General features: G+C 41.1%; 1 protein-coding gene across 1 annotated transcript in view; it reads right to left on the bottom strand.

The window, feature by feature from the left end:
• LOC145411056 (peptidyl-prolyl cis-trans isomerase FKBP4-like) overlaps window positions 1-17471 on the bottom strand; it is a 243087-nt gene that overhangs the window by 108103 nt on the left and 117513 nt on the right. Inside the window, exons 7-8 of the mRNA XM_080281129.1 lie at window positions 12319-12559; window positions 3655-3717 (exon numbers count right to left, since the gene is read on the bottom strand). Coding sequence (XP_080137255.1) covers window positions 3655-3717; window positions 12319-12559 — 304 coding nt within the window. The remainder of the gene's footprint in view (window positions 1-3654; window positions 3718-12318; window positions 12560-17471) is intronic.

The raw sequence follows: 17471 nt of genomic DNA, 5'->3' as shown, positions 1-17471 counted from the left end.
AGTGAAAGATAAAAATGGTAGATTACTAGTGGAGAAGGGAGAAAAAGTGAGCAGATGGAGAGAACACTTTAAGGAATTATTGAACATAGAAGATGGAAGTAATATGAGTATAAGTGGCTGGGGAATGGCTGGGGGAAGGAGGGAGGTGAGAAGAGAGGAAGAAATCAGTAGGATAGAAGTTGTGGAAGCAATGAAGAAAGTTAAATTGGGGAAAGCCCCAGGAATTGATGAAGTGTGTGGTGAAATGCTGAAGCATGGGGGAGATATAGTAGTAGAATGGATGTGGAAGATGTGCAGCTTGGCCTGGGAGGAAGGTAGAGTCCCGAAGGATTGGAAGTCAGGTATAATTATTCCCTTGTACAAAGGAAAAGGGGAAAAAGAAGTGTGTGGTAATCATAAGGGCATTTGTCTTCTTAGTATAATAGGAAAAGTGTATGGTAGGATACTTACTGACAGAGTTGGAGAAAGAACACAGGAATTAGTTGGAGAAGAACAGAGAGGCTTTCGGAAGGGAAGAGGTTGTGTAGATCAGATATTCATTCTTAGATCTTTAGTGGAAAAGTTTCTAGAGAAGGGAAAGAAGTTGTATGCAGCTTTCATGGATTTGGAAAAAGCATATGACAGGGTGGATAGACAAGGATTGTGGAAAGTATTAAGAATACATGGAGTAGATTGGAAGTTGTTGAATGCTGTGAAGAGCATGTATGATGGTGCTAAGGCTGCAGTGCGTGTGGATGGTGAACAAAGTGAATTTTTCTGTTTGAAGGTTGGGTTGAAACAGGGATGTGTCATGTCTCCATGGTTGTTCAATCTGTACATGGATGGGGTAATAAAAGAGGTACAAGGTAGGGTAGTGGATGTTGGAGTGGCCCTGGTGAGAGAGGATAGTGTTTGGAAACTCCCCGTACTGTTGTTTGCAGATGATACTGTGTTGTTGAGTGAAGACAAAGGGGAGCTGCAAGGCTTGGTGGATGAGTTTAGGAGAGTGTGTAATAAACGGAATCTAAAGGTGAATGTAGGGAAGAGTAAAGTCATGGTCTCTGAGAGAGGTGAAGTCAGTGAATGTACAGTGAGGTTGGATGGTGAGGAATTGGAAAATGTGAGTACGTTTAAGTACTTGGGTAGTGTGATGAGTAAGGATGGAGGTTTGGAGGGTGAAGTGCTTGAAAGGGTACAGCAGGGAAGAAAGGTTGCTGGTTCTTTGAAAGCAGTGATAAGAAACAGGGAAGTGAGCATGGAAGTGAAAAAGTTACTACATGACAGTATTGTGATACCAACTCTAACATATGGAAGTGAAGCTTGGACATTGTTGGAAGGACACAAGTCAAGAGTGAGAGCAGTGGAAATGAGTTATTTAAGAGGAGCCTGTGGAGTCACATGGAGAGACAGGCTGACAAATGAGGATATAAAGGAGCGTTGTGGTGTGGATGTGGATGTATAGGAAGCGTTATGAGGAACACACTGAGGTGGTTTGGCCATGTGGAGAGCATGGAGGGTGAAAGACTGACGAAGAGAGTGTATGTGAGTGAGGTGGAGGGGGGAAGAGGGAGGGGGAGGCCGAGGATGAGATGGAGGGATGGGGTGGAGAGGTATATGAGAGGGGGTGGGGGTGAGTTGGGAGCAGGGCAGTGAAGTGGCGGGGGACAGGGCGACGTGGAGGCGATTTGTTTGTGGCCACCCCAAACGGGATTGAGGCGTCTGGCAATAGATAGATAGATAGAAGAACAAACGGCATGAATGGCATCCTTGCTCAAGCAGCACATATCCCGTAGGAACATAGTATTTATGAAACCTGAAACTGTGGCAAATGAGTAGTATCACTCCTATTCAGGTGGGAAACCAAAGAAAATAAAAGAATAATGAGTGGCCTACAGGATACTGTACCTTACACTGAAATAACGATGATGCAACAAGTGGGAGGCATGACTTTTTCTCTATTTAAGGTGGTAGGTGGTGGTGACCATCATCCCCTCATTTGATGTAGTGCTGCCTACTTCTTTCACTTATCTCACTCTCTGTGTCTGCCTCCTCTCTTCCTATTTCTCCATCTTTCCTATCACTTTTTATTACTCGTCTTCCCTTTTCAGGTGGCTTTACATTTAGAGACATGCCTGATGGTTTTCAGTAAGCTAGAAAACCATGTGTAACGCTGGGTGGTAACCATATAGCTAACCCATACGTGTTCCCTTCGTGTCAACAAGTGACTTGGCGGAGGGTTAATGCTCCTCCTTGTAAAACAACTAACTCAAAGTCAAACTGCCTCCCTTTAGGGGATTGTGACATCTGGCTATATTGTAGATAGATGGACAGACCCACCAACATTATAAAGATCCTAGAAAAATATATGAAAATGTTCCAGGACCTCACAAAGAGACTAGATTATCAAACAACAAAGCATGGATTCCAGCAAGTACAAAGAGAGTCATGAGGAAGCAAAGAGCAGATGGCAAATGATGAGGCACCATTTCAAGAATGGAGATTCATGTGCTGCATGGATGACACATGACAAGCACAAATGCTAAGGAGCTGCTCTGAACAAACAGACAACCATTATCAACCTTGGGGGATGGTCCATATGCCTTGTAGAGCACAGAGTAGATAGAGAGGAAAAGGTGCAGTGAAAAGTAAATGGCTATATTCAACTTTCCAGTTCAAAAAGCAACTCTGAACTGAATAAAATCATTGGCATGAATGAAAACTAAATTAGAATGATACTGAATTCATGGGCAAAAATGCTTTCTTCCATTCACCAAAGCCCATGATATGTAAATTCTAAAATATACTGTACATGACAGAACTACCAATTTTTAATACAGTACTTCCTCATTTCCTGATACTGATAATCATATTAAGTACACAGCCTTGTTAAACAAAATCTGCATAATTCTTTATCACTACCATCACCTTAACCCTGATATCCACCAATGAGACTGGGTACAGAAGGATCCAGAAACAAAGAAAATGTACAAAATTAGAACAATCAAACAATACACCTAGTGAGGTTGGCCACACAGTCATTCACAAATTCATTTATGCCTTCAAACTACTGGGTCCAATTTAATTAAACAAACAACCACCACCTGCTCCTTAATGACAATTCGTCATGTGACACATTTAATATGCAGTACTTTATGTCATACAAACCAAAATATTCTGAATGGTACTGTAACAATGTACAGTAACACTGACAAATTTAAATTCCCTTTTAATACAGTGTACAATGTATACTGTACTGTAAAAATGACAAGCTTCAACCCATTAACTGCAGCATTATGATTTAAAGTACAACCCATGGATAAAGCAGTACATCTCAATACAATAGGGGAATTCTGAGTAACATGCACTACAAGTTATCCACCTTAACTTGACAGAGCCTTCTGTCATTTTTTCAGCTTACAGTATTTTGTATACCCCAGTGGTATAGTGTATAAGATGTTCCATATCCTCTCCATCACATTTTTTCACAACATGCATTACACTATAGCATTCATCTCTCTCTACAGATCATCATTCATGATAGAGAGATGAAAATAATTTGCCAAGTTAAAGTGGACAGAATCTAGGCACCTACCTGTATAGCATTCTAATCATATTCTATACTTTAAACTCATGACTGGTTATGCAAACAACATTCCTACCCTCCTACTATACTACCCTTGGCAGAGGAGTCATTTTGTTCTCCATCGCTGCTCGCTGTCTCATCAGAAGAATCCTCATCTGTGTTGGTGACCACAAATGAAAGAGTGCAACTTGATAATTAGCTGTCCATGTGATTGGACCTATCATATATGAAAATGCAGCATATTCATGGGTAATACAGTAGTGTAGAAAGTCTCAAAGAAATGGGAAACTAGCAAAGCAGGTAAAGTCACTTATTCTCTTCAATAAAACCTCTTCTGCAATTCTGGTGACCAAGAAAGTTGCAAAAAAGACTACATCACCTGAGCCAAACTAAATATTTTATGGGGAATATCTAACTAATATGAGATAATGCCTGATTTTCGAACCTCATCTACTTCAAACTTTTATACCTATGTCAAACTTTTACATCAAGCAAACATTATCATATCTCATAAATACTTACATATATATATATATATATATATATATATATATATATATATATATATATATATATACATACTGTACATACATACATACATATATATATATATATATATATATATATATATACTGTACATACATACATACATATATATATATATATATATATATATATATATATATATATATATATATATATACTGTACATACATACATACATATATATATATATATATATATATATATATACTAGCATGCACATACATACATACATATATATATATATATATATATATATATATATATATATATATATATATACTGTACATATATACATATATATATATATATATATATATATATATATATATATATATATATATATATATATATATACATACTGTACATACATACATATATATATATATATATATATATATATATATATATATATATATATACTGTACATACATACATACATATATATATATATATATATATATATATATATATATATATATATATATATATATATTTATGTATAAATATACTGTACATACATACATATATATATAAAATATATATATATATATATATATATATATATAGACAGATAGATAGATATACATATATATATATATATATATATATATATATGTATACATACAGTACCCTCGCGTCCAACACGGTAATATTGTCATGCATGGGTCCCGTGTTGGACTAAAAACGTGTTGGACAAACAACAGAGCTTATAGGGAAAAATGAATTATGTCAGCAACCCTAGGAAAAGTCACCCTAAATACCTACCATATACCTATACATATATTGGTACTATTGTAATTATAATAAATGGTACTGTGCTATGAATGATAACTAACCTTTTAGGATAGTGTTGGTGGGCTTGCTGGGAATGGAAGGTGGTATCCAAGGCTGTAGGTAGTCCTACTGGGTCCCCAGAGGATGGCTGCTGGCATCACTAGCAGGTAATGGCTGCTTCTCCTCCTCAACCCCCCTCATAAATCCTTCGAAATCACACTCAGAATCACTATCTTCGTCCACAGCCATGGAAGGTCCTGCTTCTGCCTGTCCTAGCACTCTGCAGGCCTTCTCTGCTGCCAGGATCTTGTCTTGGTTTTTTATTACGATCCTCACGTTGGCTTCATTCATGTCATAGGCCTTGGCAATGTCAACTTTCCTCTCCCCTTTCTTCTTCCTCTCGATGCTTTCTAGCTTGGTGGCCGGAGGGAGGTACCGACGCTTCTTGGGGTTCTCAGAAGGCTTCCTAGGCATCATGATCAGGGTAAAATGCAGTAACAAGGGCAGAAAATGCAGCAACAAAAAAGCACCTTCCAATGCGAATTATGCGACTGAGTGGCGTTGTGGCGGGAGAATTTTAAACAAAACATCATGTGACAGCAGAAGTGTTTTTAATTGGGCGGCATCACGATCACGTCATGATAGCGGGCGGGGAAGGCTACTTGATCAGAAGTTTTCATTGGCTATCATCATCATGGGAATGTCCAGTATGATCGTGTTGGACCGGGGGTGATCATGCTAGAGGCGGACTCTGCGGATTTCGCTCACTTCTCGGAGCTCTGTGCGTGTTGTGCTAACACACTCGTGTTGCAGTAATTAAATCGTATTAAATAATACAAATTATTTGCTCTCCGTGCTGGACGTGAATCATGCTGGACTAACGCGTGTTGGACACGAGCGTACTGTATATATATATATATATATATATATATATATATGTGTGTGTGTGTGTGTGTGTGTGTGTGTGTGTGTGTGTGTATATATATATATATTTGGCCATGTGGAGAGGATGGAGGGTGAAAGACTGATGAAGAGAGTGTATGTGAGTGAGGTGGAGGGGGGAAGAGGGAGGGGGAGGCCGAGGATGAGATGGTGGGATGGGGTGGAGAGGTATAAGAGAGAGGGGGGTGTGAGTTGGGAGCAGGGCAGTGAAATTGCGGGGCACAGGACGACGTGGAGACGATTTGTTTCTGGCCACCCCAAACGGGTTTGAGGGATCTGGCAATAGATAGATAGATAGATGTGTGTGTGTGTGTGTGTGTGTGTGTGTGTGTGTGTGTGTGTGTGTGTGTGTGTGTGTGTGTGTGTTTCATTTTTTTAAAGGCTCCAACATGCCTGCATGCGTCGGCCTTGGTCACCTAATGGCGGCTCTCCATGCTGCACGATCCATTGCAGCCTCCCTGTTCAGTCCCTTAACCCTGAGGCCACACTTAATGACCTCATTCCATGTCTTTCTTGGTCTACACCTCGTAACCCCACCCCCAATATTAACACTTCTCACCTTCCTCACCCAATTATCATCCCCCATCCTCTCCACATGTCCAAACCATCTCAATCTACCTCTCCTCATCACAACACTAATACACTCCAGTCCCGTCCTACCTCTCAACTCTTCCATCGTGAACCCAGCCCCTCCAGGCCTTAGACGCAGGGATGCACTACACATCCAACTTATTGTCATTTCTGTACGTCTGAGCCGGCGAATATCCTCCTCCTTCACTGCCCAGGTCTCACTACCATACAGCATTACACTCCTAACACATGCTGCATACAAACACCCCTTAGCACGTAGGGAGAGTCCTCTCAATGTCAGGAGAGGCAAGAGCTCCCTGAACTTCTTCCAACCACTTCTCACCCTAGCCACAGAGCTAGCTCCAGCCCAAGCTCCAGCACACAACATGTCTCCCAAATAACAAAACTCTTCCACTCACTCAAGAGATTCACCAGCAAGTTCAATTCTTTCACGTATGACAATCTCCACCTGCTCTCCCTGACACGCCGTACTCATAAAATCAGCATTATCTTGCAGTCTACTTCTGATACCACTACATCTCTTATCCACCCATTTATCACAAACACCGCACAAGATGGAATTACATCCCACACCCTTGTGGCAAACTGCCCATGGCCACTCTCCCTCGTCTCTGACAGTACCACCACCAACCCTAGATATCATCACTTTTGTTTTATCTGCAGTTACCCTTAAGCCCTTGTGCCCTATACCATCTCTCCACTTCCTAAACCTTTCCTCCACCTCTCTTTCGTTCTCTGCAATCAACACCAAATCATCAGCATACAACAACTCCCACAGGAGTCCGTTTCTAAAGTTACGTAAAAGGGCTTCAAGTACCATGATAAACAACATGGGACTCAAAACTGACCCCTGATGCACACCAACATTCACGGAAAACCCATCACTCAAATCTCCATTCACTCTTACCTGGGTGTGAGCACCCACATACATAGCCATAACCACCCTAACCAGCCACTCCTCCAAGCCAAGCTTTCTCATTGCCCACTTCACCACCTCTCTAGGGACTCTGTCAAAGGCCTTTTCCAAATCAACAAAAACAAAATAAAGATCCCTTCTCCTACCAATATATTTTTCCTGAAGCTGTTGAACAATGAATATGGCATCAGTGGTCCCCCTACTTGGCATAAACCCAAACTGCATCTCATCAATATTCACTCTTTCTCTAATCATACCTTCTAAAACTCTCTCCATTACTTCATTATCTGATCTAAAAGCTTTATACCTCTATAATTTCCTTTTTCCAGGGCATCACCCTTCCCTTTATACACATTAACATTACACTCTTCAGCCAATCGTCTGGGACAACACACTCATAAATAATCCTATTTATCAGGTCAGTGACTAACTTCACCCCTACATCGCCTGAGGCCTTCAACATTTCGGCAGTCAACCCAGAAACACCTGCTGCCTTCCCCACCTTCATCCTGCCTATTGCCTCACTCACAGTAGCAGCATCAATCAAAGGCCACGGGCCAGACACTGGATCTGCTGGCTCCAAACCTTCTCTGTCCCAGTCAAACACCTCGGTCAACAACAGGTCATAATGCTCTCTCCATGCATCTTTAATATCCTCACTGTTCACCACTACCCTTCCTTCATCATTCTTCACACACTGCTCACCTATAATATCCCGATTATCCCTCTTCACCTGACCTGCCACCCTAAATATCATATTTTTCCTTTCCCCAAGATTTAGGTTATCAAGTAAAAGTCTCTGTGACTCTGACTTTGCCCTGTATACCTCTATTCTAGCCCTACGCTTGGCAGCCAAATATTCCTCTTTGCTACCATCCTTCTTCCATTCCCGGAAAAGCCTTCTTTTCTCCTTAACTGCAGCTTCTACACCCTCATCCCACCACCAAGTTACTTTATGTCTTGGTGGTCCTCTTGTCCAACTGCATGGTACATCAGTAACTCTCAAGAGATTGTTCTTGAGGGCTCTGTACTGTTCATTAATGCCTCTGTCTACAGCTCCCTGTTCAGCCACCACTCTCCTCAACTCACTATAGAAGGCATCCCTTACTACTTGGTTTTTCAGCGTTCATATTTTCCTCCTAGGTATATAAGTCCTCTTTTTCATCACTCGTTCTTTAAGCACCACATCACAAATAAGTAGTTTGTGCTGATGCACACACTCCTCACTTCCTATAACTTTAACATCCCTCACTAACCTCCTATCAGCCCTCCTAACCAGAAAATAATCTATCTGGCTGCTATTTCCCCCAGACTCATATGTAATTAACCTACTGTCTCTTTTCCTAAAATATGTGTTGCATACAATCATGTCTGTTGCCTCCCCAAACTTGAGTATCCTTTCCACTTCTGGATTCCTTAGACCATACGCACATCCCCCATGCACTCCTTCATAACCTTGTGCTGCTTCACCTACATGACCATTTAAGTCCCCTCCCAAAATCACTATCTCATCATCCCGCATACCACCCACTACACGTATTAAATCATCCCAAAATCTATCTTTCTCTGATTCATCCAATCCTGCCTGTGGAGCATATGCCGATATTACACACTCTCCCAAACTCATCCACCAAGCCTTGCAACTCCCCTTCGTCTTCACTCAACAACACTGTATCATCTGCAAACAACAGTACAGGGAGTTTCCAAACACTACCCTCTCTCACCAGGGCCACTCCCAACATCTACTACACTACCTTGTACCTCTTTTATTACCCCATCCATGTACAGATTGAACAATCATGGAGACATGACACATCCCTGTTTCAACCCAACCTTCAAACAGAAAAATTCACACGCACGGCAGCCTTAGCACCATCATATATACTCTTCACAGCATTCAACATGTTCTCATCTACTCCATATATTCTTAATACTTTCCACAATCCTTGTCTATCCACCCTGTCATATGCTTTCTCCAAATCCATGAAAGCCACATACAACCTCTTTCCCTTCTCTAGAAACTTTTCCACTAAAGACCTAAGAATGAGTATCTGATCTACACAACCTCTTCCCTTCCTAAAGCCTCCCTGTTCTTCTCCAACTAATTCCTCCGTTCTTGCTCTAACTCTGTCAATAAGTATCCTACCATACACTCTTCCTATTTTACTAAGAAGACAAATGCCCCTATAAGTACCACACACTTCTTTTTCCCCTTTTCCTTTGTACATGGGAATAATTATACTTGACTTCCGATCCTCCAGGACTCTATCTTCCTCCAAGGACAATCTGCACATCTTCCACAACCATTCTAATACTATCTCTCCCCCATGCTTCAGCATTTCACCACACACTCCATCAATTCCTTGGGCTTTCCCCAACTTAACTTTCTTCATTGCTTTCACAACTTCTATCCTATTGATTTCTTCCTGTCTTCTCACCTCCCTCCTTCTCCCAGCCATTCCCCAACCACTTATACTCACATTACTTCCATCCTCTATGTTCAACAATTCCTTAAAGTGTTCTCTCCATCTGCTCACTTTTTCTCCCTTCTCCACTAGTAATCTAACTTTTTTATCTTTCACTCCCCTCTGCTAACTTCACTTCCACCCTGTCTTACTCTCTTCACCTCTTTCCAGAACATTTTTGTACAGTCCCACCACTTTACACTAAAATTCCTTCCAAATTCCTCATCCATTCTCTTCTTACTCTCTCTTACTAATCTTTTCACCTCTCTCTTCCTTTCTACATATAACTCTCTCTTCCGCCTCTCTACTTCTTCCACGCCCCTATTTCTCATCCATTCATTGTATGTTTTCTTCTTTTGTGCCACAGCCTGTCTCACCTCTTCATTCCACCATGCTGTTCCTTCCACCCCCCTCCGTCTTCTCTTCATCCCACACACCTCATCACATGCTGCACATATTTCTTCAGTGAATATCCTGCACACACCTTCCACGTCCCCCATCTGCTCCAATTCATATTTGCCCAATTGTTCCTCCACTTCTCTCTTATACTCCGTACTTTTCTCATCCTCTTGTAACGTTTTCACTCTCCATGCAAATACTACTTCTTCCCGTCTTTCCCTTCTTCTATTACTCCATCTTATTTGGATCTTGATTCTGGCCACCACCAAGTAGTGGTCAGAAAGTCCACTCTCCCAACCTCTATAAGCTTTTGCATCCATTACACATCTTCGCATCCTTTCATCCACACACACATAAACAATCATTGCCTTCCTTTCATTCAGTTCACCACCCACCCTTCTCATCACTCGCCATGTATATCTGTGGATCATTTTATGCCTGAAGAGGGTATTGGCTATCACCAACCCCCTCCCAGCACAAATGTCCACTAACGCACTCCCATGCTCATCTATCTCAACAGGCACACCCCACTCACCAACTATTCCATCCACCATCACATTCCCTACTTTACCATTCATATTACCAATCAAAAACACTCTCTCATTCCTTCCAAACTTTTCCATGCACACTTCCACATTTGTCTAGAATTCTTCTCTCATTCTGCTTGCACAATCTTGCGTTGGCGTATACACAGACACACAATCGCCCACATTTGTATTCCAACTTTCAATCTTACCCACACAATCTTTGACCCAACTGATCCATACTCTCTTATGTTCTTCTTCCATCTTTTACTCACAACTATACACACTCCTTCTTTTGCCTTCTCATTCTCACCTACAGTACTCCTGCACACATACCCCATCCATACTCCCATGCTCTCACACTCTCACCTCTCCATTTAATTTCAGTTACTCCACATACATGAACTTTCGCACCCTCAAGCACCTGGACAATCTCTCTCTCTCTTTCACCTCATCATTCGCACCTCTTACATTCCATATTGTGATTACCATGTCCTTTGTCCGGTCCTGGGTCATCGATGTTTAGTCAGTCCTTGTCTGAGGCTTCTTGTTCGACTTTTTAGTTAGTTGTTTTCCAGGGAGGGGCACTAACCCTCTGCCAACCCTTTTAGTCACCTTGTATGACAAGCAGGGATATTGGGGGAGTATTCTTGAAAAAAAAAAAAAAAAACCCTACCCCCAGGGGGTTTCTAAAATCTTAATTAAATGCACCTGATGAGGATGAACAATTTTATGTTATGTACCACATATGTAGGCAGGCCAATATGCCAGGTTATAGATTTTTAGCAGATGCATTACAGTTTGATTGGAATGCTGACCCTTTAGAGAGGATAAAAACTTTAATTATTAGAGAAAAGCCAATTACTGTAACAAGGCATGTAACATATAGAACAGAACTTAATTTGGCACTTAAGTGTGCATCAAGCTTATGAAAGTAGGAAATATATTCCAGATTATAAGCATCAAGCACTAACTAGATTACGCATGATGTTTCATAACCTTAGAATAGAGACTGGCAGATGGAACCGAATACCTACTGAAAGGCAACTCTGTTCACGCAATGAGGACAATGTACAGAGTGAAGTTCATGTACTGTTGCACTGTCCTCTCTCACCTCTCTGTCGTCTCAGGTATTCAATGCTAGGTTTCCCTCAGTTAGATGTATTGCTTGGTGAGAATAATTTTGTGCAAGAAACCTGTAATTATATTTATGAAAAGCTAAAGCTGTACATATAATGTCAAATATTTATCGTATGGAAGTGTACAATCTATATTTAGTAATATGTTTATACTATTTTTCTGTTTATTGGTTGATTAATTTATTGGTTAAGGGTATAGTTTTAGCCATTTATATTTGCTGTTGCTGTTATTACAGATCTATGTTCAATCATGTTGTTGTACGGTATGCTGTTCGTACACAAACAGAATTAATTAAGTGAATAATTTTTTTTGGTCAAGATATTGTAAACCATAAGTGTTTTCTTTATACCTGAAGCATGTAAAATATTTTGTCAATAAATACCTACCGTACTACTACTACTACAAGAAACTGAATGGTGATGTTCAGCTCCAGAAAATACTTTCAAGATAATTGACTTACCAGAATCATACTCTAGGAGGTCAATGATTTTCTTGTATTGCTTCACTGCAAGCTGATATTTCTCTTGTTTCAAAAATGCTGTCCCACGATCCTTGCATGACTTAGCATGGGCAATTTTCTCCTCTTGGTCCATTTCCCATGATTCTTTAGATTTTTCAAAGTTTCGCAGTTCAACCTGATATTCAAGGGCAGCTCCCGATGGTACACCAAGGGACCCATTCCCCTCAGAACCAAAGCCATACTGAAAAAATAATTATATTTATGAACCAATAACTTTGTACTTCATCCACCTTAACTTGGAGATTATCATCCATTTTCAAAACAGTGTGTATTTTGCATCCTGCAAAGCCAGAATAAGACAATACTACACTGTGCCAAGGCTCTACTGTTCATCCACTCCATAGCGCTTCGTCAAGACTAGTGCTGTGTTTTAGTGTCATCCTCTTTTTACAGCTTTGCATTCAAAGATGGAAGAACAACAAATTCTGGCAAAGTTAAAGCTCGCTGAGTATACTGCAGACTGTAGTTCATCTGCTACTACCACCGTACAGTTTTCCAGTACTACTATACTTCACAGCCTCATGCAATCACTTTCCTCACTTCATCTCTCACTAACTCAACTATTTATTACTCCATGTCAAAGAAGTGCTAAGAATTTACTTACTACTTGTAAGACAGGGATGTGTTACAGCCCCTGCTGATACCCTAAAAAGAACACTATGAATCACACACAAGAATTATGTACTGTATTTTAAGATGGGTTACATTTGACTACAATTAGTGATCCACATGCAACAAAGTCTTCCTCTAATGAAGCCTAAATTCCTTTTTTACCTCATTTTTATATACAGTACAAGCTTTTGTCTTTCCCAGCTACAGGATCCCCATTATTTGAGAAATCCCCACCCCTCACCCAGTGAGAATCCATTAAAACATTGAAAAGACATTCACTTCCTGTGAACAAAACACTGTATCTGAAGCAACCAGAATGCTCAGTGCTCTTAAGACAGCAACAACTACAGCACAACTTTTAACTAGCAGAAAGAAACATCAGCCTTTCTCGACAGGTATATCATTCACACAGCTATAAAGCAAGCTTGTACAGCCAGGTTCCCAACAATAAATAGCTCCTAACAGGACACAACTCCAGACTATCCAAAATAAAACCTTTCACATCATAAAAAGATCTACACAAGGCACATATAAAGTTTACTTACAAACTTAAACCAAAGCTCTCCATATTGATTATCACCTGAAAGATTGTTAAGCCCTGTACATAGTGGGCATCAAGTTGCACAACAAGTTGCAGCCTCACGACCTGCAACATGTTGCCAACGGGCAAGAGTGTCCACACTAGAGACTCACAAGTTGTGCCACTTGTTAAGCAACACTCCTCCAGCATTTCAATAAAATGCACTGTATTTGCTTTTGTCCAGTCTTTGTGTGTCTGCAGTATTTCCTCAGTCAGTCATCATTCCCGATATGATCTGGTGTGAACATGCTCTCCGGATGACAGTCGGGCGGCAACTGCCCAGCGCCCAGCCCACATCAAGTTGCACAACGTGATACACAAATGCCCTCGAGCCAGAACGGCGCATCAGTGCGCGCAACTCAGCCTGCAACACCGAAAATCGGTGATTTTCAACACGTTGTGCAACTTGATGCCCAGTGTGTACGGGGCTTTACTCAGTTCTATGCAAAGTACTATATCTCACACATCTGGCCCATCACATCACACCCCAACCTCCACATGACAAAAAAGAAAATTGCTGCTGCCTTGTACTGCTATTAACAGTGTCAAAACCCATTAACCCACTGAAGTCAGTGGGGTTGTGGGGTCGGAATCGTGAAGTCATCTGTTTTTGGTTGGAGTCGGAGTCTGTAAAATTCCCACGAGTTCTCCATACTGATTATCACCTGAATGATTGTTACTAAGTTCTATGCAAAGTACTATATCCCACACATCTGGCCCATCACATCACACCCCAACCTCCACACAACAAAAAGGAAAATTACTGCTGTCTTGTACTGCTACTAGCAGTGTCAAAACCCATTAACCCACTGAAGTCAGCAGGGTTGTGGAGTCAGAGTCATGGAGTCATCTGTTTTTGGTTGGAGTCAGAATCGGTAAAATTCCAACGACCCCGACTCTGAGCTTTTTGGTTCTGAAATGGTATAGATCATATCGTTTCAATATTCTAATCGGTTTACTTTACACTCATGCAGCCTATAATGGTTTATTTGTTATTATGCAAGTACAGTACCATAAGTAGTGAACTTAAAATAAAGATTTATGAATTGCATCTATCAAAATTCATGATTATTATTCATTTACCTGCATCATGTCCATGTGCCATACTATTGGTACAGTATATACTTAAGTCTGAGTCAGAGTCATACTGTACTGTACTTAAAAAATTTCTGGAGTTGGAGTCAAAGTCTGGAAATATTGTTAAGTCCCCATCCCACACTGCCACAGGCTCCAACAGCAGTAGTTAAGCATAAAAAGGACATTGCCCAGTGAGTTGTTCTTCCTAGAGGCAGCCTTTAGGTGTACAACAACACAGAACACAGATCAGCACAAACGTTGAATGTAAACAAGCTTCTCACGTTCCTTGTCTTTATTTACCAAGTAATTACACAGTATGCTCCCCAACTACACTTCACAGATATCAAAAGCACCAGAGCTACACTAACTTTGCAAGGTCAAAAGTCAAACTAAACTCAAACTCCTCTATTTTCTCCTCCATCCTTATATAATCTTGTAAACGAATTACACTCAAATCTTCGAGTATACTCTACCTACCAAAGTTCCCAAATAAGAGACATCCAAAATATCCAGAGTTTTCTTACACTACATAACACTCTAAATTATTTAGAAGAGCGGTATACAGGGCGAAGTCTGAGTCACACAGACTTTTACTTGATAACCAAAATCATGGGGAATGGAAAAATATGATATTTAAGGTGGCAAATCAGATGAAGAGAGATAATCGGGATATTATAGGTGAGCAATGTGTGAAGAATTATGAAGGAAGGGTAGTGGTGAACAGTGGGGATATTAAAGATGCATGGAGAGAGCATTGTAGCCGGTTGTTGATTAATGCTGCTACTGTGAGTGAGGCAATAGGCAGGATGCAAGTGGGGAAAGCAGCAGGTGTGTCTGGGTTGACTGCCAAATGTTGAAGGCCTCAGGAGATATAGGGGTGAGGTAAGTCAATGACCTGATAAATATTATTATACATGAGTGTGTTGTCCAAGATGACTGGTTGAAGAGTGTAATTGTAAATGTGTACAAAGGGAAGGGTGATGCCCTGGAAAGAGGAAATTATAGAGGTACAGTATAAAGCTTTTAGATCAGATAATGAAGGTAATGGAGAGAGTTCCAGAAAGTACGATTAGAGACAGTAAATATTGATGAGATGCAGTTTGGGTTTATGCCAGGCGGGGAGACCAATGATGCCATATTCATTGGTTGACAGCTTCAGGAAAAATATATTGAGAAGAAAAGCGATCTGTATTTTGTTTTTGTTGATTTGGAGAAGGCCTTTGACAGAGTCCATAGAGAGGTGGAGAAGTGGGCAATGAGAAAGCTTCTTGGAGGAGTGGCTGGTCAGGGTGGTTATGGCCATGTATGTGGGTGCTTGCACCCAGGTAAGAGTGAATGGAGATTTGTGTGATGAGTTTTCCATGAATGTTGGTGTGCATCAGGGGTCAGTTTTGAGCCCGCTGTTGTTTATCATGGTACTTGAAGCCCTCTCACGTGACTTCAGAAACAGACTCCTGTGGGAGAGGGAGATGTTGTATGCTGATGATTTGGTGTTGATTGCAGAGAATGAAATGGAAGCAGAGGAAAGATTTAATAAGTGGAGAGATGGTATGGGGCACAAGGGCTTAAGAGGAAATGCAGATAAAACAAAAGTGATGATATCTAGGGTTGGTGGCAGTACAGTCAAAGAAGAGGGAGAGTGACCATGTACAGTTTGCCAGAAGAGCATGGGAAGTAATTCCATCTTGTGCAGTGATTGCGATAAATGGGTGCACAAGAGATGTAGTGGTATTAGAGGCAGACTGCGAGATAATGCTGATTTTATGTGTGCAGTGTGTCGGGAAGAGCAGGTGGAGACTGTCAGGCATGAAAGGATTGAACTTGCTGGAGAGTTTCTTGAGTGTGTGGAAAAGTTTTGTTATTTAGGAGACATGTTGTCTGCTGGATATGGGGCTGGAGCTAGCTCTGTGGCTAGGGGGAGAAGTGGTTGGAAGAAGTTCAGGGAGCTGCTGCCTCTCCTGACATTGAGAGGACTCTCCCTACGTGCTAAGGGGTCTTTGTAGGTAGCATATGTTAGGAGTGTGATGCTGTATGGTAGTAAGACCTGGGAAGTAAAGGAGGAGGATATTCGCAGGCTCAAGCATACAGAAATGACAATGATTAGGTGGATGTGCAGTGCGTCCCTGCGTGTAAGGCCTGGGGGGGCTGGGTTTACGATGGAAGGGTTGAGAGGTAGGATGGGACTGGAGTGTATTGGTGTTGTGATGAGGAGAGGTAGATTGAGATGGTTTGGGCATGTGGAGAGGATAGGGGATGATAATTGAGTGCGGAGGGTGAGAAGTGTTAATATTGTGGGTGGGGTTGCAAAGGGCAAACCAAGAACAACATGGGACGAGGTCATTAAGCGTGACCACAGGGTTAAGGGACTGAACAGGGAGGCTGCAATAGATCGTGCTGCATGGACAGCTGCCATTAGGTGACCAAGGCCGACGCATGCAAGCATGTTGGAGCCTTTAAAAACGAAACAAAACTAAACTTATGCTGCAAACTTGTTTCACAAATCTATAGTAACTGGTATAACCCACGTAAATGAAAAGGGAGTACCTGTACTGTACTGTACTTCTGTGATGCTTTACATACACTGAGCAAATAAATTATTGACAGAGACCACTAACATCAGTTAGGTAATCACTGGAGACTGGTTATCCTGGGAAATTTTATTGGGTTTCACCTGCTTCCCAGTTGCTTGACTTAACATTCGGGAATATAATTTAGCTTTAATCAAAAGTTCTACAAATTACTGTACTGTATTCCTTGCTTGGTAAACATGCAAGAATGCTGTTCAGTTACCGTATGTTCAGTGGAGTACAATAATTCATTGTGT

Source organism: Coenobita brevimanus, chromosome 87 (genome assembly GCF_032717465.1).
Source record: "Coenobita brevimanus isolate Jiangsu-jjx chromosome 87, ASM3271746v2, whole genome shotgun sequence".
NCBI classification, from domain to species: Eukaryota; Metazoa; Arthropoda; class Malacostraca; order Decapoda; family Coenobitidae; genus Coenobita; species Coenobita brevimanus.
The sequence above is the reverse complement of the archived record's forward strand: the minus strand, read 5'-3'. Positions and strand labels throughout refer to the sequence as shown.